Here is a 21,893-nt window from a genome sequence, read left to right as displayed (position 1 = left end):
GGAAAGTTTCTCCTCCATCATCGACTCACTGAGCTGTTTGCAGCAGATCAAATCAGCAGAAAACACCTAAAATATAAAAACATCCAGAAACATCAGGATGAAGCAAAATGCAGCCGACTGAATTTAACTTTATTCATATTTATTGAAATATGAAAAAAAAGAAAAGAAATACAGTTGAATCAAGATCAGATCAAATTAAGCCACTAAATGGAGCTTAGATTGAATTTGATCAAAATTTATCCAAAGAGACAAACAGACAATAAATGTCAAGACAGGATAAAAGAAATTGTAACAAAATCTTTCAATTCAGAATCATCATGATCCAGTCAGAGACTCTTTAGACTCAAACTGCTGCAGCTTCTGAGGATCAGCAGGAAACGGAGACGATTCTCTTCTTTACAAAGTTAATCACCAAAATCTGCAGAGAGAAGAAAGAATCAGAGATCAGATCAGTGAGTTTCCAGCTTCTCTCCAGCAGCAGCAGTCAGTGACGCAGCACATCCAGCAGGAAGAGCAGCTGCTGACTAAATGAATGATGGTTGGTGAAACCAGAGTTTCCAGTGGTTTCCAGGCTGCAGTCAGACTGATCTCAGAGCTGTGACCAACATCAACCTGATCAGCTGTTTCCTGTTGAACTGAGAGAACAAACAGATCTGAGATCAGATCTGCTGCTGCCACAGTTTGATGAATGAGGACCACTGTCTCTAGACATGCTGGACGGCTGGACGCTGGAGTCCAGCTGGACGTCCTGGAGACATGGACACAGCAACAACACTCATCTTCACACCAACACAAACACAGGAACACAGCAAGCTGCTGCTGCTCTGATTGGCTGATTGCTGTCTCTGTGTCCAATCAGGAAGCCTGAACCACTGAGAAGCTGCAGCTTTACTGGGAACACTGGAGCTTTGATGGGAACTGGTTTAGTTCAACACTGTTGGCAGCAAGACACACTCCAGTCATTTACTTACAAATAATCGATTTGTTTGTCTGGACTTTTTGAAAGATCCTCCAGCTGGTGAACTCCTGACTCCTTCAGGCCGTTTCCTCTCAGGTTCAGCTGAGTCAGATGTTGGCTGGACTTCAGAGCTGAGGCCAGAGAAGAACAGCTGATCTCTGACAACCTGCAGCTCTTCAACCTGGATAAAGAATAAAAGATGTGAAGCAACAGGATGCAGGTGAACCAGTTAGAGTCTCATGAATATTAATGACCTGCTTCATTAAAGACCTGCTGACTTCAGCTCCTGAACTCTGTCAGCTCCATTAACACAAATTGAGCTTCTACAGCCAAATGAGTCAAGTTTCACAGAAAAACAAATAAGTAAGAACTTAGGAAAAAATATGAACAAATATAATAAAATGCTGATGAATTAAACTATTTTAATTCTTCAACATTCATAAAACATGTCATGGAGAATATCTGAAGTAAAACTGACATTAAGAGCCTAAATACACAGAAAGTAAAGCTGGTACCGTCTCTAGTTTGAGTATCTTTGTCACTAAACTCATTACAGACTCATACAAACTGTTAAACCACCAATCAGTGAGTAGGTCCAGGGAATAACTGAGGCAGATATCCATTCAAATAAAATACAACACATTTCCTTCTCAGGGGAAAGATGTAAATATTCATAGAAATATGAAATGAATGTTTTAAAGTTCATCAGCTTCGCTGCTTATTTCTAATAAAGCCATTTGATGACAGGCCATTAAAACAAGAAAATGATTCTCTGGATGAAAATCAAATCATACAAGGACTAACACTGCAGTCTATGTGGCAGGACAATAAATCCTAATTATTCTGCCCTCACAATGTGTTGCACTTACAAAGCTAGACAGCTAGCTAACACTTCATAGTTTTGATTTTATTTTGCAACTCTTGTTGGTGTTTCCTTTTTCTATATCTGTAAAACTGTAACAAAGCACAAAGGTACATATCAACCACAGACAATATGCAGAACTAGACCACAGCAAACCGATGGTTCCCAACCATCACCAATTAGCAGCTAACGATTACATTTTGGTTGGGAAACATAAAATATAACACAATAGTGAAATTACAATTAATGAAATGAACTTACAGACAAATAGTGTCGAAGGAACAAAAGTGTCTGCAATACGTGAACAATGTCCACTAGGTGTCACTAAGGCTCTATAGTCTCACTTACAATTTACCATTGGAAAACTAAACAACCCATAATGATGGAGTCAGCACACTAACGATGCCTCCTGTTGGTTGAAATGGACCTTCTGTCGTTAAATGGAGTTTCTACCACCTTCGGCTTTTAGCAAAAGTTAAATCTTATTTCTGTTTCAAGGACTTTGATGGACTCATCCATGCCTTCATAACAACTCATCTGGATTACTGCAACTCTTTATATAGAGGGATGGAAAATCACAGATTCAGCGACTTCAAATGATCCAGAACGCAGCAGCACGGCTTCTCACAGGAACCAGGAAGCATGACCATATAAGGCCACAGGAACCAGGAAGCATGACCATATAAGGCCACAGGAACCAGGAAGCATGACCATATAAGGCCAACTCTGGCATCTTTACACTGGCTGCCCGTCTTTTGCCGAATAGATTTTAAGATTCTTTTGTTAACTTTTAAAGTTTTAAGTGGGTTAGCCCCCCCTTATCTTCAGGACCTTTTAAATTTCCGGTCTGTCTCCAGAACTTTATGATCAAATAATCAGTTATTACTGACAGTTCCTCGAACTCGATCGAGCTTTTTCTGTTGCTGCTCCTGTTTTATGGAGTTACTTACCTTTCCAGGTTAGATCTGCCCACAGCCTGGATCATTTTAAATCGCTTCTTAAAACTCATTTTTACTCTTTGGCATTTAATTGATGTGTTGTTTTTACTCTGTGTTGTTGTTTTTGTACAGCACTTTGGTGCAGTTTATACCTGTTTTAAAGTGCTATATAAATAAATTTGACATTGACATTGTTGTCTATATCAACCAAATCTGTTGTCAGTTTTACTTAGAGATGCCGTTTCAGTGCCCAGAACTCTCATATCCCTTCATCTGACCGAGATCTAACTGTCTCCAGTCTTTTCATCTTGTGCCACTTCCACATGGTCCTAAATCAGATATGCATCTGGTAGTTTTTACAGCATCTGCAGTGAGGATGGACATTTTTGTCATTTATGTGACATTAGTCTTAATTCTGCACCAAAAGAAGCCAGATGCAGTGAAATGTGGCTGAAGTGGTGACATGTAACTTTTTTCAGTGACTTTCTTTGTATTGTTATGATCTTGTGACATTTTGTCGGCTCCTATTAGCTCCACAGCTCTAAAACTGACCATAGATGGCCGATTTCATTATCACTTCTGTAAATAGTGCTGTGATGTCTACAGTCTTCTTCTGTGCATGCAGGTCACTTTGGGGCTGTAAACTCTTCACACAAGTCTGAGTTTAATTAGTTGTCTCAACAACCAAACAAACAAAAAGGATTTCAGGAAGACAAAACAGTAATTGACCATCAAGACCTTTCCGATTCTCCACCTCTGTGGAGAACGGGAGCACTAAGTGTCTCCAGGACTGAAGTCTTCAAGAGTTTCTGGTATTTTCTCTCTGTTCCACACAGATGCCCATTTCATCTCAACATTATTAAAATAATGTTGCTGGGAATAGGAATTTCCTGCATTATCAGCTTTAAATTCATTGAATTCCAGAACGTTTCTGATAATAGCTGCAACCCTTCACTTAATATGAAAAAGAAAAACATTACCAGAACCAATCATTCAAGAAGAAAACAGACTTTACCATGAAGATCCTCAGAGAGGATCAGTAAAATATCAGTCATCCATCTGCAGTTTAAAATCTGTTTCACATCATAAAAACAGAACGAAACCAAAACTTATCTTACCTCAGTGTGTGTAATTTACAGAGAGGATTCCGTAGAAAACCACAGAGCTCCTTCGCTCCAGCATCTGTGCAGTCATTAAGGCTAAGATCCAGTTCTCTGAGATGGGAGGGGTTGGACTGCAGAGCTGAGGCCAGAGCAGCACAGCTGATCTCTGACAACCTGCAGTCCTCCAGTCTGAAGCAAAGACAAAACATGTGAGCTTTAAACAGGCCAACAACCAATCAAAGAGCTTTTAATGACTAAATGCTGCTGCTATAGATCAGGGGCCTCATGCATAAAAGACTGCACAGTTTTCACACTAAAACTTGGAGTACAGACAAATTTAGAAATGTGCAGTGCACAAAAAAATCTGGATGCATAAATCTGTGGGCGTGGCTCTGCACCTTTCCCTTACAAATTATAATTGGCGGGAAATAAAGCAGCTGCTGGTCGGCCTGTCGCCTCCATGAATACATATTAATATAAATTAGTATAAATACCCAGAAGTCTGCCACCTCGTGATGATCAGTCTGGATTAATCTAAACACTAATAAACCATCAGATCAATCTGATCTCTGATCAATCCTCCCTCTGAATCTCCATCAGAGCCAAAGCTCCTCAGGTAGCTGCTCACCTTGATCAGCTACTGATACGTGTGATTGCAGACACACCTGATCACCTCAAAAATAATCAAACCTGTTGATTCATTTTAATCAGCAGGTTGGAGTTAATCTGCTGATCCAACATGTTTTATTTTAGTGAGAATGAAATGACCCCATAGATGCATTCAGACCGATGAGTTACATCTTTATGAGACAAAAACTGAGGAAAAGTATTATTTACATCCTAGTGAGGTTTTCACATCCTTTGTTTTTGTTTTCTTTATTGTGTGTGTGTGTGTGTGTGTGTGTGTGTGTGTGTGTGTGTGTGTGTGTGTGTGTGTGTGTGTGTGTGTGTGTGTGTGTGTGTGTGTGTGTGTGTGTGTGTGTGTGTGTGTTAGCTTATTGTCTGAAGATAAATGCAGTTCAGTTTAATCGTTTACGTTTAAGCAATAAAATATTAAAATCGTGAACAAACATCAGTTTGATGATTCTTGGTCTAAATAACTGAATGTCGTCAGATTTCAGTATTTAGTGAGTTTTGAGTCTTTGTGGTTTGATGTCCACAGAAAAAGTTTGTGTGGCTGCTGCTCATTTTCACGCCAGGGTAAAAACTCCCCTTGGTTGCTCAGCAGTTTTAGTGAATGATTGGGGAGAAACTTTCAGAGATGTTTTATCAGAAACTTCTTTGAATGCCAACTTTCAAATAGCCACATCTTCTTAATTATTCTTTTTATTTCCGTGGGTCTGAAATCATGGGAAAGCTTAGAATCCACACTTTCAGAATCTTGAAATAACCCAAATAAAATCATTGATGGTATTGCTTTGGCCAGTCGCATATTAATAAATTTGTCCTGTGTATGTTAATGAGCACAGGGAGCTCAGAGCCTCATTTAGAAGGAAACTGGAGCACCGAGTGTCCTTACCAGGACAGAGGTTTTAGAAGGTTGTTGGAATTCTTACTGCATTCAACATTGCTGCCGATGTTGGCTCAACGTTATTAGATAGCTATCGCTGGGAATGGGAGCAGGAATTTCCAGCATTATCAGCTCTAATTTCATTGGATTTTTGGAGGTTGTGGACAGTAGGATGTTCACACCGAAATTCAACTCCTTGATTCATGTTTTCTGTTTTTTTATTAAATCATGGGAGGAAAATAGAAACTTTAATTGGAGCAAACCAGTGAGTAAGAAAACAGATCTCAACATGAAGATCCTAAGTGTCAATCAAATTAATATCAGTTGTATGTTTTCAATTTAGAGTCAACACAAAATTTACATCATGAATATTAGCAAGAAAGTACAACTCACTTCAATATCTGCAGTCTGCATTCAGGATCCTGTAGAAAACCACAGAGCTCCTTCACTCCAGAATCTTTCAGAATTTTGTTCCCACTGAGATTCAGTTCAGTCAGATGGGACGGGTTGGACTTCAGAGCTGAGATCAGAGAAGAACAGCTGATCTCTGACAACCTGCAGTGCCACAATCTGAATAAGGAACAAAACATGTGAGCTGAAGCAACAGGATGCTGTTCTGAATGCATGTTCATGATGGACAAAGACAAAAATATCATGGTTTTACAGTATCACTGAAGTAGATTACAGATCTACAATTTGCTATGTTGCATCTACTTGATGTGAGTGCACAGGAGATTAGCCTCTTAACCCTCCTGTTACGTTCGTTTCTGAGGTACAGCAATAATGTTCCTGGGTCAATTTGACCCATGGAGTGTTTAATCATGCAGTAGTGTCAGAAACCAAAAAAATCCTCCAAAACATTTTTTTGTATCTGATTATTAACTCCAGTAGTAACAATTTGAATCAATATTTGTGCAATGATGTTTTTTTTATTTCTCACAATTAAAGGATCAATGACAACAATTTGATCCAGCAGTCCATGTGTGTGAGTGTGTGTCTGCGTGCGTGTGTTGGTGAAATATGGTTTATAGTTGCAAGGTTTTTACTCGTGAGTAAAAACCAGCTGACAAAAAAAACAATAATTATCATTGAAATTGATTTTTTGTAGATTTTTTATATTATATATATATTTTTTTTTTCCAAGGGATGATCTTTATAATTGAACTTGAGACATGTTCTGGCTCAAATTGACCCGCTGATTAAAACCAAGACAAATGAGTCATGTAGAGATTATTTATGTTTCCCCCACTTCTGCTGAGGGTCCACTCAGTGTGGGTGGAGTTTGCCCACAGGAACGGAAAAGGTTCCAGTCAAAAGTTGCATGAACACCTGCTTTCTCACACTTTCCTAGTGAAGTAAAGAGAATAATGAGAAAGTGGGCTTGTGTGCGTGCATGGGTGAAATATGGTTCATAGTTGCAAGGAAACGAATAGAATTGGACATTTTTTGACCCTTTTTACCCTTCAACTTGACTGCCGGATCAAATTGACCCAAACAGTATCTATGTAATATGTAGTGGGGGATTGTAGATGTCTAACATGAACCATTTTCAATTTATATGTAGAGTGTACCCATTAAGACAAGTAGAAAAAGTTTCATGCAGAAAAAATATTTCCAACTACTTTAAAAAACAACAACTTTAAAACAAGTCAATTTGACCTGCAACATAACAGGAGGTTAAATGTGGGCAGATCTTTACTTGCGGAGCTACTACACAGGGGAGTGTGCAGAACGGGTGTGATACTGCTGCTACACATCACCAGTGGGATTTGACCAGCACTTTATCTCTGACCAGACATAAAAAACACTAATGCTTCAGGAACTGTATGACAGAAAATGTAAGTGGTTTTGAAACCATGAATTTTTCATCTCTCAATCTATCCTGAAACCAGCCTATGCCTACTCATTGCTCTACATTGTTTGTTTGGAGCTACTCCTGCATGCAATACTTTTTGATAACTACATGTTGCTGTAAGAACCATTCAATCCTTCAACTACAAACAGATGTGGATGATATTTTAAAGGTTGTCCATCTAAGTGGTGACATTTAGTCATCCCAAAACCGAATGAACACCAATGACAGAGAAGAGCATGGGAGGGTAATCGGATGTTTGCTGCAGCAAGGCCACAGGGCACTGATATCAGGTTATAGCTGATGATTTGAAACAAGATGGAGGAAATCTGAATCAGTACTAAAACTTCTTATGAGTTCCCTGAAGGAGGATCACTGCTCAGAGATTTGGCTCCAACTTTTTTAAATGTGATTTCATAGTTAAGCATAACTTTGTGTTTCTGTATGTGGTCCTGCTAATTTATTAATATTCAGTTTTTGATATAAAGATGTGAATAAAAATATCAGACATAAAGCAAATTCATCTCATCTTGTATGATCAAAATCTTTCCTTTACTAAACAGAATTTTCTTCATTATGAACAAAGAAACCAGTAACATCTTGTGACTTGGTTTCTAAAATGTAATTTATTTTAGTCCAAACTGTTTTAAAGTGTGCAAAACTAAAATATTCTAAAATCATTATATTATATTTACAAGATAAAAGGTTTTACAAATTCAGACAGGAGGTTGTTTTTAAAGAAATTGTACTAAAATAAAATTATTAAATGAAATAAGTATTAAAATTTAAGTAATTGTTTTTAATTGGATAAACAGAAAAGTCAAACCTCAGGATCTTCACTTTGCAGACTGGATTCTTCAGTATCTCACACAGATGTCTCATTCCACCATCTCTCACTCCATAGATCTCATTTATTTCCAGTTCAGTCAAATGGGAGGGCTTCGCCTTTAGAGCTGAGGCCACGACTTCACATTCAGCCTCTGAGAGTTTACAGCCACCAAGTCTGTGATTAGAGAAAAATAAGTCAGTTCTAATTAAATCAAACCATTTATATTAAACATACAGGCTAAAAATGATAACTGTGAAGTGGTCATCTAATGAACATGTGCTCTCATGTTTACTATGTTTGACATGACAGTCTTCAGTGGATCTAGTTCTGGTAATCATTTGGGTTATGATTTGGTTGCAGACTTAAGTTGTCTATGATTTTGTAAGCTCTATTCAACCATGGTCATGAGAAACAGAAGCTGAGTAACAGGTTAAAACACCTCATCCTTCATGTTCAGATTACAACACTGAAGGTTTTAGCAGCAGCTAAAACCTTTACTGCCCATTACTAAGCCTCCATGTTTCTTACCCTGAGCTCTGAGTGCTGCAGGAACAATCTCAATACACAGCATGTCTTCATGAAGATTATTTGCAAATAATTTTAATTGGAAGAAGGATGAGGCTTAGGAGGCTAAAAAAATAAATACTGTTAAATATCAAAAGCTATAGTAGTGCTGTCCTGAAAGAATTGAACATTTAGATATTTGAATGGTTGAGATAGTACAGAGTATGGAGGAAGTAAAGGCCTAAAAAACAACTGGAAGCACTTTACCCCCAAATAGTAAATGGCATGCACTTGCAATGGTCTTTGTGTAGTACAGAAGACTCCAAAGTGGTTTACATTACAATCATTGACCCATTCATGCTCTGATGGTGTAAAGCTGCATTATAGCTACAGCTGTCCTGGAACAGGGACAAGACTACAATATTCTGACAACCACTAGCAGGTAAGGCAGATGTGCCTACAAATTCACATGTAGCTAAGGTTCAAACTGAAAACCCACTAGGATAATAGTGCTGAATTAGCATGACAACATCTGGACTCACCGAGCCTTTCTGCAGTTCCTCACAGCTGGAATCAGTCTCAGACGTCCCTTCTCTGTTGTGTTGTACTTTTCTAGGTCCAACTCATCCAAAACCTCCTCTGACATCTGCAGAATGTAGGCCAGAGCTGAACACTGGATCACTGAGAGCTTCTTCCCTGATCCGTTCTCTGATTCCAGGAACTGTTGAATCTCCTGAGAAACTGAGAGGTCGTTCATTTCCATCAGACAGTAGAAGATGTTGATGCTTCTGTCAGGAGAGATTTCATCAGAGTTCATCTCCTTCAGATTGTTGATGATTCTCTGGATGGTTGCTGGACTGATCTCTGTCTGACCCAGCAGGCCTCCTAACAGACTCTGGTTGGACTCCAGAGTGAGACCATGAAGGAAACGAACAAACAGATCCAGGTGGCCATTTTTACTGCTGAGGGATTTTTTCATGATTCTCTTAAAAAAATCCCCTAGAGATGTTTCACTATATTCTTGTTGCAGGATTCTCTCCATCGCATCTATTTTCATGTCAGTGTCTTGTTCTCCCAGAAACTTCTCCACCACCTCTGTTTTCCTGCTGGTGAAACAGTGGAACATGTAAACTGCAGCCAGAAACTCCTGGATGCTCAGGTGAACAAAGCAGTAAACTGGTTTCTGGAAGATCAGATTCTCTCTTTTGAAGATCTCTGTACAAACTCCTGAGTACACTGAGGCCTCTGTGACATGCAGACCAAACTGCTCCAGATCTTCTTGGTAGAACACGATGTTTCCTTCCTCCAGCTGTTCAAACGCCAGCCTCCCTAGCTTCAGAAGAACTTCCCTGTCAGCCTCCATCAGCTCCTGTGGACTTGTTTCATGTCCTCCATGGTACTTGTTGTTCTTCCTCTTTGTCTGGACCAGCAGGAAGTGTGAGTACATGTCAGTCATGGTCTTGGGCAGCTCTCCTCTCTGCTCTGAGGTCAACATGTTCTCCAGAACCGTAGCAGTGATCCAGCAGAAGACTGGGATTCCACACATGATGTGGAGGCTCCTGCAGGTCTGGATGTGGGAGATGATTCTGCTGGACAGCTCTTCATCACTGAACCTCCTCCTGAAGTACTCCTCCTTCTGGGCGTCGGTGAAGCCTCGTACTTCTGTTACCCTGAAAACACATGAAGGAGGGATCTGATTGGCCGCTGCAGGTCTGGTAGTTATCCAGATGAGAGCCGAGGGAAGCAGGTTCCCCCTGATGAGGTTTGTCAGCAGAACGTTGACTGATGACTTCTGTGTGACGTCAGAAACCAGCTGCCTGCTGTTGAAGTCCAGTGAAAGTCTGCTTTCATCCAGGCCATCAAAGATGAAGAGGAGTTTGCAGACAGCCAGCTGCTCTGCTGGGAGCTTCTGGAGTGTTGGATGGAAAACATGGAGCAGCGAGAGAAGACTGTGCTGCTGATCTCTGATCAGGTTCAGCTCCCTGAACGACAGCAGAACCACCACACTGACATCCTGGTTCTCCAAGCCCTCGGCCCAGTCCAGAGTGAACTTCTGCACCGAGAAGGTTTTTCCAACACCAGCGACGCCGTTGGTCAGAACCACTCTGATGGCTCCATGTTGGTCAGGGAAGGATTTAAAGATGTCATGGCACCTGATTGGAGAGTCATGGAGGTTCTGGATCTTGGAAGCTCTCTCCAGCTGCTTCACCTCATGTTGGGTATTAACCTCTTCACTCCATCCCTCTGTGATGTAGAGATCAGTGTAGATCCTGTTGAGCAGGGTTCTACTTCCTGTTTCATCACTTCCTTCAGTCACACATTCACATCTCCTCCTCAGACTGATCTTGTGTTCCTCTAGAACCTCCTGCAGACCAACATATTCTAAATCAAAGAAGAAAATACAATTGAATAAAAAATACAGGATTTTCTTTGATTAAGCTGGAACAAAATGACAACAGAGAAATATGGCATTTTTCTGTCTAAAACTGGGTTGTATGTTTTTATAGAACACTTAGAGACTGGAAGTGACATGATTGATTCAATTATTCCAAGTTTTTAACTACTAAGTGGCCAAAAATGTCTCCAAAAAGGTAATACACACTAATATTTTGTTGGCCCACCCTTAAATTTGATTATAGCACATATTTGCTGTGGCATTTTTTCAATAAGGCTCTGTGATGTGACAAGTTACATCTCCATACCATAATACATAATTTTTTATCACCAAGCTCTTATATTGATGATGGGAGAATCCAAACACTGAGCACTGCAACAACTCCAGATCATAGCATTGCCCTCACAGGCCTGTATGTTACACACTAAGCATGGTTGGTGAATGACTTCATCTGCCTCTCTTATTACACAGATGTGTCCATCACAGAGAGTAAATCTGGACTCATCAGGGCCCTCAAGCATAAAAGAGTATGCAGCTTTCACACAAAAAAATTCAGATGTATAAAGCCGTGAGTACCCACATACCTGCATACCTTTCCTTTATACATCCTAATTTGTGGGATAAAGAGCACAACTGCTGGTCGCCCCCTCACCACTCATAAATACATTTCAAATATGTATTTGAAATGTATTTTCAAATATTTGAAGCAACGTTATTGTTCACGTTATTGCCACAACGTGAACAATAACGATGGCAACGGTACTTGCTTGTAGCAGTATAAATATTTATAATAATAATTTTTCTTTTAAAGGTGCTTTTAGAAAAGAACTTTACATATTATAAAACAACATGATTTATTATTTTATAAAACAATTAATCTTAAAGAAAAAAAACTAATAGAAAAAAAACAAGAAAATAAAGAGATGATTGGAAATGCTTGTTAGACAGACAGACAGCGTGTTCTCTTGCAAACTGTGTCCTTAATCAGTGAGTTAGTCTCACTGATTAAGGCTTTTCTTATGAATACACAGGTGGTCAGTTCCTTGAGTTCTCTTCAAAATGTGCATGTGAAAATGCTCTTACTGTCACTATTGAAGGGACATTATTACTGTATTTTCCGTACTATAAGGCGCACCTAAAAACCTTCAATTTCCTCAAAAGCCGACAGTGCGCCTTATAATATGCTCCTTATATATGGACCAATATTGAGCCACAACAGGTCTAGCAACTACGGTAAGCAGCCGCCGACTTCATTTTCGCCCGTAGAAGAAGAAGTGCGCGGTGCATGCTGGGATAGTTGTCAGAACGCTGGTTTGTTAGTAAAGTTTGACTGACCTATCTACCTACCGACCGTCTTGAATCAGGTCGTCTGCAGGTCATTTAGCACCACGTTCTCCACCAACATGCCGTATGCGAACAGAGAAGGGTGACCATCGTCCGGCCACGCCCTGGCCCAGGAAGGCTCTCCTCGCCGACCGGAGTCAGACTGTTTTGTTGATAATCTTTATGTCAACAAAGTGGCTTTTGACATTCATCCTGTAGTGCAGCTTCATCTAGTGGATGCATAAAGTAACTCCAGCCTCTACTGTAGCGTCTATTCTATGCGCCTTATAATGCGGTGCGCCTTATATGTGAAAAAAGTTTTAAAATAGGCCATTTCTTGAAGGTGCACCTTATAGTGCAGAAAATACGGTACATAAAGTTGGCTTTTTGAACTTTACATTATGTTAGCATGTTATTCCCTCATTAAAAACATATCTGTAGTGTTGCTTTGACTTTCATGCATGCTTGAAAGATCCTTAAAATCCTTTAATCTTTTGGGGCAGTCATTTTGGGGTGCAAAACACTTGCTCTCACAGAGCATTGCCTTTTCTGCACAGCTCCTCCTTCAAGCTGCAGTCTCCAATAGTACTTTTACCTCACATAGCACCCTTTCCATGTGACTCCCCTCCATTGATAGTCCTGTTTTATAGCACTATGCATTTGGAAAATTCCTAATATTGCCCTACAACAGTAAAACTCATTAGTTCAGAGTTCTACTTTTATTTATCTTTGATTTGATGTCACTTAGCTTTTAAGTGATAACTGATTATGGTCATTCAGGTCACTTGTTTGATATTTCTTCCTCAAAGATTATGGTTCCCCATTATCTTTCCAGATTATAATGATAAGTTGGACAGTTATCAACCCAATTTCGGACGTTTCTGCAGTCTTCTTCAATGTTTTCTCTGCTTGATAAATGTCAATGATTTGATCAATCTTAAAACAGACTAACATATTTTCCACAACCAGTGTTTTTCACATGGTTAAGAAATGAGTACCTACTCACTGATCAGCTGGAAGACGGATGTTCATGTAGAACTATCCAATAGGAAGGTCATATCTATTTGTTCAGTTAAATTCAGTTTGAGACTTATTTTGGCCAGAGACTGTACAAATATATAATGTGTAATATGTTCCATTTAGCACAGCTGGAAAAAACAGATTTAGTTCAATAACTGATCACAGAATTTTTTTAAAAAACTTGAATTTTCAGTCCTATCAAAGGACATGAAATTGTTTAAACAGAAACAACAGAAGAAGCTCTGATTGGACGTGTTCAGTCTCACCTGGAGCACAGCTGCTCTGATTGGCTGTCAGCAGTCCAGCTCCTGTTCTGGGTCTTTCTCCACACTGGGGGCAGGAGGAGGGTCCAGATGGAGCAGACTGGTCCCAGTAGGACCTGATGCACCGTCTGCAGAGCCAGTGTCCACAGCTGGTAGAGACCGGATCCACCAGAACCTCCTGACACAAAGCACAGCAGGACGGCTGCTCCTCCTCACCAACGCTGCTCCTCTTCCTCCCTCTGTGAAGACATTTCTTCATCACTGAAATAGTTCACTAACAACAGGCTGGAGCCGTCCCACTGAAGATGATCTTGCAAACTTTTAGGTTCAGATGTGATATATAAAGGAAAAGTGTGTGCTTGTGTGCAAATGGATAGTTTAATAAATCTGATTGTTAATTTTATTTGATGTATTCCATTTTTGCCTTTTGGGTATATGCGTGTGCACTTTTAGTGTGAATCCTATGCAATCTTATAAATGAGACCCCTGGTTCCTGATATCAAAACTAAAGATATTAATTAATCAGTGGGTTAGTCTCACTGATTAGGGCTTTTCTTATGAATACACAGCTGGTCAGATCCAAACCCTTGAGTTCATCTCTTTGTAATTTGTATGAAGACATATCGAGGTTGTCATTAAAAACCAGAACCAACCAGGAAACATCACATTAGAAAAAGGTGACAACCCAGTTCCTCTAGTCATACTTTGTGTTGATTTTTTTAGTTTTGAGTTGGTGGAAACTTGGTGGAAGTGGCCGGGTGATTAGCCTGTTGGGACCAACTGGTCATTGTGTTCCCATTTCTAACTGGGCCCAGCGTTCCTAATACAACATCTCCTGTGGTTCCCTCTTTTAGTGGATTGTATAATTCTTAGATACAGTCTCAGAATTATTGATCCTCACAGTCTTGGCTGTTTTGATGCAATGTCTTATCCATCATATACTCACTCAGACTCAATTCTACTGATTTACTGACTAGCATACTTTGTGTTTATTTAGCTATAAGTTTATAAGTTACATTTTATTTATTTGCTGAAGATCATTCAGTTTATACATCTCTGTGGCGTCACAAGAATCAGTTAGAAACTATTTTCTTACTTTATATTTGAGGGTCCAGGTTCATTACTGAAGTCTGGAGGTTCTTGTCTGGACCGGTCACTCCTCATAGAGGGACAGACGGATCCTGGAGGTTCTGCTCTGTCCTCCTTTAGATCCCAACCTTCCATCTTCTGGACTTCAGTCAGCCTGAGAGAGAAACCAGAACCAGTCAGTTCCCAATGATCCAGTCCCAGTAATTGTCCTGTAAAGCAGAAAGCTGAGTCCAATTATGTGCTTAGAGGATCCTGATTCCAGTTGGTAACATCTGAGTTTGAATTATCCTCTCCTTCACTACTTCATGACTTTCATCAGAACCATCTGCAGAACTTCTGAGTGTAAGAGGAAAATTAATTTCAAACCTTTTCATGTCTAAACTGGAATCGTGTTCCAAGTTTGTAGAAAAATCCAGAGAAACTGACATTTCCTACAAAATGGTGATGCATTGCTCCTGAATAGCTTGTTGACATGTTGGAGCGGTTCCTGCTGGAGAGGTTTCAGTTAAAGCAGAGGTTCTGAAACATTTCAGGTCCAGACCTCTTTTAGAGGAAGATGGTCTGTTGGTCTCCCTGCTGAGTCAGAACCTCAGACAAAATCACTGAGAGGAATCGATGAAAACTTGTTTTAATATTTTAACATCAATCTGAACATCAGCATCACCCGAGGAGCAGGTGATCAGCAACTGTTACCATGGTAACGTAGTAGTGAGACAGCATTACCTATTTACAGTCACATAACTTCACAGTATTTAGTTTTAAAGGAAACTAACTGGACCTGTTAACTCAGAACCAGCTGCACTTTAGCTTGAGGATAAAATTTCAGCAGATCCATTTAAACCTTATTTTTGTGATCTCTGAGAGGCTAAAGCTGCTGTTACTGGGCTTCACCTTCAGATGGTTGAAAGAGTTCAGTCAGTGTCAGATTAGCAGGCCTGAAGTCCAGATGTTGGGTCAGAGAAGCAAGAAGAACCAAAGAACAGACTAAAGAAGTAAAAACAGCAGAAAAGAAGATTCTGCAGCTTCTGACTTCGGAGCTTATCTTTAGTTTTCATATCTGGAGCGTTAGATCAGAACAGTGCTTCTTTATTACTAAGATATTTTTTGTCTTCATTATGACTGTCCTGCTCTGTCATCTTGCTCCTGCTCACAGGCGTCCATCTTGTGGCTTCAGTCAGTCTGAGAGGAACATTGATTGTGAACTCAAAATCAGGACAGACAGGCTGGTCCACGATTCCCACTCAGAAAACGAAATACTTTAACTTTCTGTTTCTCAGTTTGCGTCTGTCAGAAAATAAAAACATTGTTTTCTGTGAAGACATAAAGATTTAAGGCTAAGGAGAACAAGAATAAATTCTGGTTCTGAAAAATCAATCAGAAGAAAACAAAAGCCTAACACTCACCTTGATCCAGATTTATCTGATGTGTTACTAACTAGAGTCTGAACCTGTTTCATCTGATCTGATACCTGACTAGACCTGACTTATCTGAGGCTCCGCCCCCTGAGTTTAAGCTCCTGTACTGTCATGTTTTCTTCCCTTTGTGTCAACAATGAACTGAGCTGTGAAACACTGAGTTCTTATTTAAACTTTTTCAGGGTTTGGTTCAGTTTAAAACTCATTTCCAGTCAACATATTATTGCATGAAGGAGTTTAGTTCTCCAGCAGAAACGCTGGGAGAACTTTAGTTCAGTTTTAATTTTTCTGTTTATTTAGACACTAACACATTCTGCTTCATTTCTAGATGTATGACTGTTTATTTGAAATCATCTTGAACTTTTCTCTGTTTTTATTTCAAACCAAACTTGAAGAAGATCTGAGGCAGAGCTCCAGGTCCAATAAATTTTTTGTGAAGCAGGTCCCGTCATATTTGTGTGGATGTGGATATATTGTGGCTTTTAGGAGAAATAGTTGAGTCTGATTTCAGGAAATTTCTTCTCCAAAGTGTCTCTAAGTGTCCCACTGAGTTGTTCCAGAGCCTCCAGCAGCTCAGCTGAGGATCTGTGTTGGTTGGAGACGTTCAGGAAGGAAACAGCAGGTGGATGTGACTCTGCTGCAGGTCGACATCCAGCTCCAAGCTACCAGCTCTACTGTGGAGCAGGGGGCCAGAAAACAAAGCTACATGTTGGTTTTTCTGAATCTCCTCCAGGTGCAGCAGTTTTTCACCTTAAAACAGAGGTCTCATTCTCACTGCCCCACCGTGATATGAAAGTATTAGTGGGGCCCACAGGGTGAGGGGCCCTCTGAAGGAAGTCCCGCCCACCGTTCCTCTCATGGCTGACATTCGGTGCTAGGCTAAGCTACACTGACGTCATGCACACTACGCTTGTAACAACAGAGCGGTGGATGATGGACCAGTCCGGTACCAGTTTCCCTTCCCTGCAGTCGCCATTCCGGTACTTTTTACCATTAATGCCACGACCAAACGCAGAGAAAGGAGACTGCTACCGGGCTGCTCGTCATCCGCCGCGCTGTTTGACAAGTAGAAGCGGTGATGACGTCACGCATCGAGACATTCTCCATACGTTGCTAGCTGGCTAAAGACTTCTATAAAACGTAGAACCAGAGCGACGCCAAGTGGAATAAACTTACGGTGCGTTCACACTGCAGCCTGAAGTGACCCTTTTTTTTTTTTGACATAATGCGACCTGTATCTGATCTTTTCATGACAGTCTGAACAGCACAGGTCGAATTCTTTAAGAATGCGACCCATATCCGATTAAAATGCGACCTAATGTCCAGGCCGCATTCATCCGAACTGAACGTCACTGATACTCAACAAATTCTCCGTCCTGATACGTGTAAGTGGAAAGAAAAACAACTTTGACGGACTATAATGAGGATTAAGTTGCTAATATGCTGCTCCGGTTGGACAACAACTTCAAATATGTAAACTAAGCTCCACCATTAGCCTCCATGTTAACTTCCGCAAACACTGGGCACTACTTCTTCTACTGAGAACGCTGACGCTATTTGCGCCCTCTACTGCGCATGCGGGACACTTTCAGGTCGTTTGCCCGTTCAGACTGCAGAACACATACAGGTTGTATATGTGTGGCTGTGTGAACGGCCTGGCGAAAAAAATCCGATTTGACAAAAAAATCGGAATTCACTTCAGGCTGCAGTGTGAACGCACCCTAAACTTTGTCACACCCTCATCATGTCTTTGTCAAAGCCAAAGCCTGTAGTTCATGTATTTGAGAAATAATTAAATGTTGATGACATTTGAGGATATTTTAAATGTTTTTTGTGGAATCCTTCATGCGGCCCAGACTCTGCCTCCAGCGGCTCCCGGATAAATTGAGTTTGAGACCGCTGCCTTAAAACTGCTTCAGGGGAAATCTGAGGCAAAGTGAAGCTGAAGAGTTCAGGACATGTTAAAGCTTCATGTTTGCCTCTATGTGTCCCTACAGCAGTGCTTCTCAACTCCAGTCCTCAGCCCCCCTGCTCTGCATGTTTTAGATGAGCCTCTACTCCAGAACAGCTGATTCAAATAATTGTATGACCATCAAGTGCTGCAGAAACCTGTTAATCACCAGACTATTCAATCCAGGTGTGTGGCAGAAGGGCAACACCTAAAACATGCAGGGCGGGGGTCGGTGAGGACCGGAATTGAGAAACACTGCCCTACAGGAAGCTGCTGCTCTTCCTCTGTATTCCCTGCAGCAGCGCCATCTGCTGTCCAAACCAACTAACTGCACCCATCAACCCTTCCTGTCTGGTTCTGGAAAACATCATCTGTGCTGCTGCTCTGCTGGAATCAGACATGAATCATGGTGGAAAGTTCAGATCTCTGCAGGAAGGAACTAAAAGATCCTCTGAACTGAACGCAGTCAGGAAAAGATTCAGGAATCTGGGAATTGTGACTGTAACCTACCTTAACACTGACCTCCTAGAGCGCCCCCTGGAGGATCTTCTCCATTACTGCTTCACTAATGGAGGAGTGAAGCAGAAATGGACCCAACTCTGATCTTTTGGTCCAGATCAGTGTTGTCTAATCACTAGTTACATTTACTTGAGTAACTTTTTGGGGAGAAAATACTTTAGGAGTATTTTTACTGTGCTGTACTTTTTACTTTAATTCATGGATTCTCCACCTCTGGTCCACATAGACCAGATGTAGGTTGACAAGAAGCTTCACTGAATTCATGGACCTTCATGCTGCTGCCAGCCTGAAGGAGTCAACTGACCTCTGACCTCTGCTCTCCCCTGAGGAAGTCCAGGGCTGAAGGCTGGGAGACGTTCAGACCAGAGCTTCCAGAGATCCCAGTCTGATGATCCACAGCTTCTCCAGTGATGGTGAGGATCTGCTGCAGACCTTCATCATCCTCCAGAAGATGAAGGGCAGATCTTCTTATGAAGAGACAATTTCTACCAGGGATGAAGACCTGCTCTTCTGAGACCAAGACCGAGTGTTGAGAACTGTGATAAATATTTCAGAACATCACTTTTTGTTCACCACAAAATGGAAAAGTTGATGGAAAGACGGTTAATTACTCAACCTAAACCACTTGGTATTAAACTAAGAAACATCATAATAAACTACTAAAGTTACTAAATGGAGCCATGCATTCATATACATTTTCTAACAATTAATCTGCTTACACACTGCATAATAATTGTATAATGCCTTTAAGAAAGTAGTGAGAGATTTGTCATTTAAAAATATTTTTCTATATAAGATCATCTAAATAAAAGCAGTTCATCAGAGTATCAGATATTAAAAAGCCTACTTATTATAAAAACACATCCTGGACATAATAATAAATTATTAAGGCCCGCAAATCCCTCAAAAAGGGGGGATTCCCAAAATCAGTAGAATCAGTGGGATTAACAGAAATTATGTAGGCAACAGGGATGAGACAGATCACAGGAACCAAGTGGAAATATTTTCTCTAGTGCAGATTATGACCGTTAAACATGGAGTCTTTTTTGTCCTCTTTATCGGCTGCTGGTTCAGTGAATTTTGAGCAGTGATGATTTTGTTGTAAAGACAGTTTTGCTTCAGTTTCTCTGTGTTTTTTACTTTCCTCTTTCTTTTCTTGAATTTCTTCATGTTTTGAAAAGCAAATGTAATAAGTTTTTTGGTTATATTGCAGAAAATGTGACCACACGTCACATATCAGTCACATGTGTGCTCACCGCATGTGAACACACAGATATGTTCTTTCAGATCAAAGGACCAAACAATAACCCTACTCCTTGTGATTTGGCCATTTTTTTTAAACAATCTGCATTACAAAGTACAAATAATCCATCCATTTTTACCCATTGCTTACATTTAGAAATGTATTCAGAAATGTAACTTTCCAGATCTTGATTTTTGACCATAATCACAGTTTTCCTTTAACAGTATGGGTGAATTTTAATAATAAAAGCATTTGTGTGCTACTGTTTGCATGGTGTAGTCTTACAGATGAAAATTTGCCACTTGAACATCATAAGAAAAAACATCAAATTTGTCCAGTTTTGAAGGAAAGCAACTGAACATCAACATCATAAAATATCTCACAAAGCAAAGCGCAGTGCACCGATCCAAGGAGATTCAAAAACAGTCGTGGACATCAGGAGAGGCCAACTGATCAAAAGTAAAGCTCTGCAGGCGTCACTGCCTCAGCTGAGTAAAGTTAAGCTCAAGCTCACTTGAGTTTTACAGCAGAAGGTCAAAGCACATTGGCACATCCACCTCTAAACGATCTAAAAATGCAACTTTTTGGAGTGTTTTTTCCAAATACTGGACTTAAATCTGACAGATATTGAGCAATTCATTCATGCTGAATGAATTAAAACAATTCAGCAAAGCATAGTGGACAAAACTTCCTCCACATTGATGTTAAACAGTCATTACTAGTTATTAGGACCATTTGATGGCAGCTTTGACTGCCAAAGAAGGAACAACCAATTATTGATCTTTAGGTGTTAATGACGTTTTTCCAAGAGACAGAGTGGCTTCAAACCAACATTTGTGTAATTAAGTTCTATTACTGGAAGAAAGAGAAATTACTCAAATAAAAAGCTTAAATTGTTAATGTCTGCTTACTTTTTTCTTCTTTGCTACAAAGTCAAACATGTGACAGAACACACACCAAGCAGAATGAGTCCAAGATTTCAGCCAGGAGTTTTGTAGCTGCTCAGACCTTTATACTGTAACAATATTCTAATGTTGATTAACTTAATTTGTTAATTAAATTTGACTCTTACACACATCACATTCTAACTTTTAAATTTTTTTTCAGAGAAACCCACACACAAAAAAAAATCAGATATAAAACATACTTTATTCAAAATACCTTTTCAACAATCATGAAAACAGTTTAATAAAGTTCTAGAAGTAAAGTAAATTAAATAACATTAATATCAGCTGTACTTGTAAAATATGTTATCCCTGGACTTGTCAATACGGAAACTATGAGGATTTGGTTTTCTGTGTGTTTATTGGTCCCTGTGTTGTTGCATCTACCCCTTTATTGTTCCCATCTGTCCCTCGTTTCCCCTGGGAGCCCCTAGCATTTTAAAAAACCTGTCAGGATTATAGCACAATACATCAAAATCAAATGGGGTTGGACTGATACCTAAAAACTCCCTGAAAAACATAAAAATAATGCAAAATATATATCTTTATGTCATACTCACCTTAATGCAGCACGAAGATATCTCTTGTTTTTGTGTGTCACTTTCACTTTTCATTTCATCAGGAAATCATATGACTGCCTCGCACTTTGTCTTTCTGTGTGTGTGTGTGTGTGTGTGTGTGTGTGTGTGTGTGTGTGTGTGTGCGTGTGTGTGCGTGTGTGTGCGCGTTTGTTTGTAATACCTTGTGGGGACGATTTTCCTGACATATACCACGTTGTGGGGACCAATTGGTCCTCGTGGGGACCAGAGCCTGGTCCCCACGAGGAGAAACCCTGTTTTTGGGTCAGGGGTCAGAGTTAGGGCTGAGGTATGAATTGAGTTTTGGTTGGTTAGGGTTAGGTATGTGATGGTTAGGGTTAGGAAAAGGGTAAAGGTGGTTTAGGCTGTAGAAATGAATGGAAGTCAATGGAAAGTCCCCACAAAGGTAGCAAAACAAACGTGTGTGTGTGTGTGTGTGTGTGTGTGTGTGTGTGTGTGTGTGTGTGTGCGTGTGTGCGTGTGTGTGTGTGTGTGTAGCTATTCTTCTTAGGACCATTTCTGGTATATTTACTTCTGAAGGTTAAGACAAGAACTTTGCTGATCTAAACTGAAAAAGGAACTAAGAAACACAAAAAT

The 21,893-nt window shown here is 40.1% G+C and overlaps 1 protein-coding gene across 4 annotated transcripts; it reads right to left on the bottom strand.

The window, feature by feature from the left end:
• Positions 1–108: 108 nt before the first annotated feature.
• Positions 109–21,295, bottom strand: LOC106909226 (NACHT, LRR and PYD domains-containing protein 12-like). Of its 4 annotated transcripts, XM_088013265.1 has the most exons (10): positions 21,279–21,295; positions 18,843–19,067; positions 14,654–14,800; positions 13,561–13,796; positions 9,099–10,938; positions 8,050–8,226; positions 5,765–5,941; positions 3,877–4,050; positions 972–1,139; positions 109–418 (listed from the first exon to the last, which is right to left on the bottom strand). In XM_088013265.1, exons 3-10 carry the CDS (start codon positions 14,779–14,781, stop codon positions 409–411), a joined length of 2,910 nt encoding a protein of 969 aa, XP_087869391.1. In that variant the 5' UTR covers positions 14,782–14,800; positions 18,843–19,067; positions 21,279–21,295; the 3' UTR covers positions 109–408. The 4 variants fall into 4 exon arrangements, with proteins under 4 accessions (XP_087869391.1, XP_087869390.1, XP_087869389.1 ...); XM_088013264.1 differs by lacking the exon at positions 21,279–21,295 and having other exon boundaries at positions 18,836–18,925; XM_088013263.1 differs by lacking the exons at positions 18,843–19,067; positions 21,279–21,295 and adding an exon at positions 16,050–16,162.
• Positions 21,296–21,893: the final 598 nt, after the last annotated feature.

The sequence above is a fragment of the Poecilia mexicana genome, unplaced genomic scaffold (genome assembly GCF_051168715.1).
Source record: "Poecilia mexicana isolate PSO_F unplaced genomic scaffold, ASM5116871v1 scaffold_15, whole genome shotgun sequence".
In the NCBI taxonomy this organism is placed as follows: Eukaryota; Metazoa; Chordata; class Actinopteri; order Cyprinodontiformes; family Poeciliidae; genus Poecilia; species Poecilia mexicana.
This window is presented reverse-complemented; position numbering and strand designations above follow the sequence as displayed.

Bases quoted from the DNA above. Each gene is read 5' to 3' on its own strand.
- LOC106909226 (XM_088013263.1), bottom strand. From the start codon at position 16,102: ATGAAACAGGTTCAGACTCTAGTTAGTAACACATCAGATAAATCTGGA. The intron at 10,939-13,560 runs GTGAGACTGAAC...TCTTTGATTTAG, and splicing joins TCAGAGCAGCTGTGCTCCAG to AATATGTTGGTCTGCAGGAG. The intron at 8,227-9,098 runs GTGAGTCCAGAT...CTCTAATCACAG, and splicing joins AGGAACTGCAGAAAGGCTCG to ACTTGGTGGCTGTAAACTCT.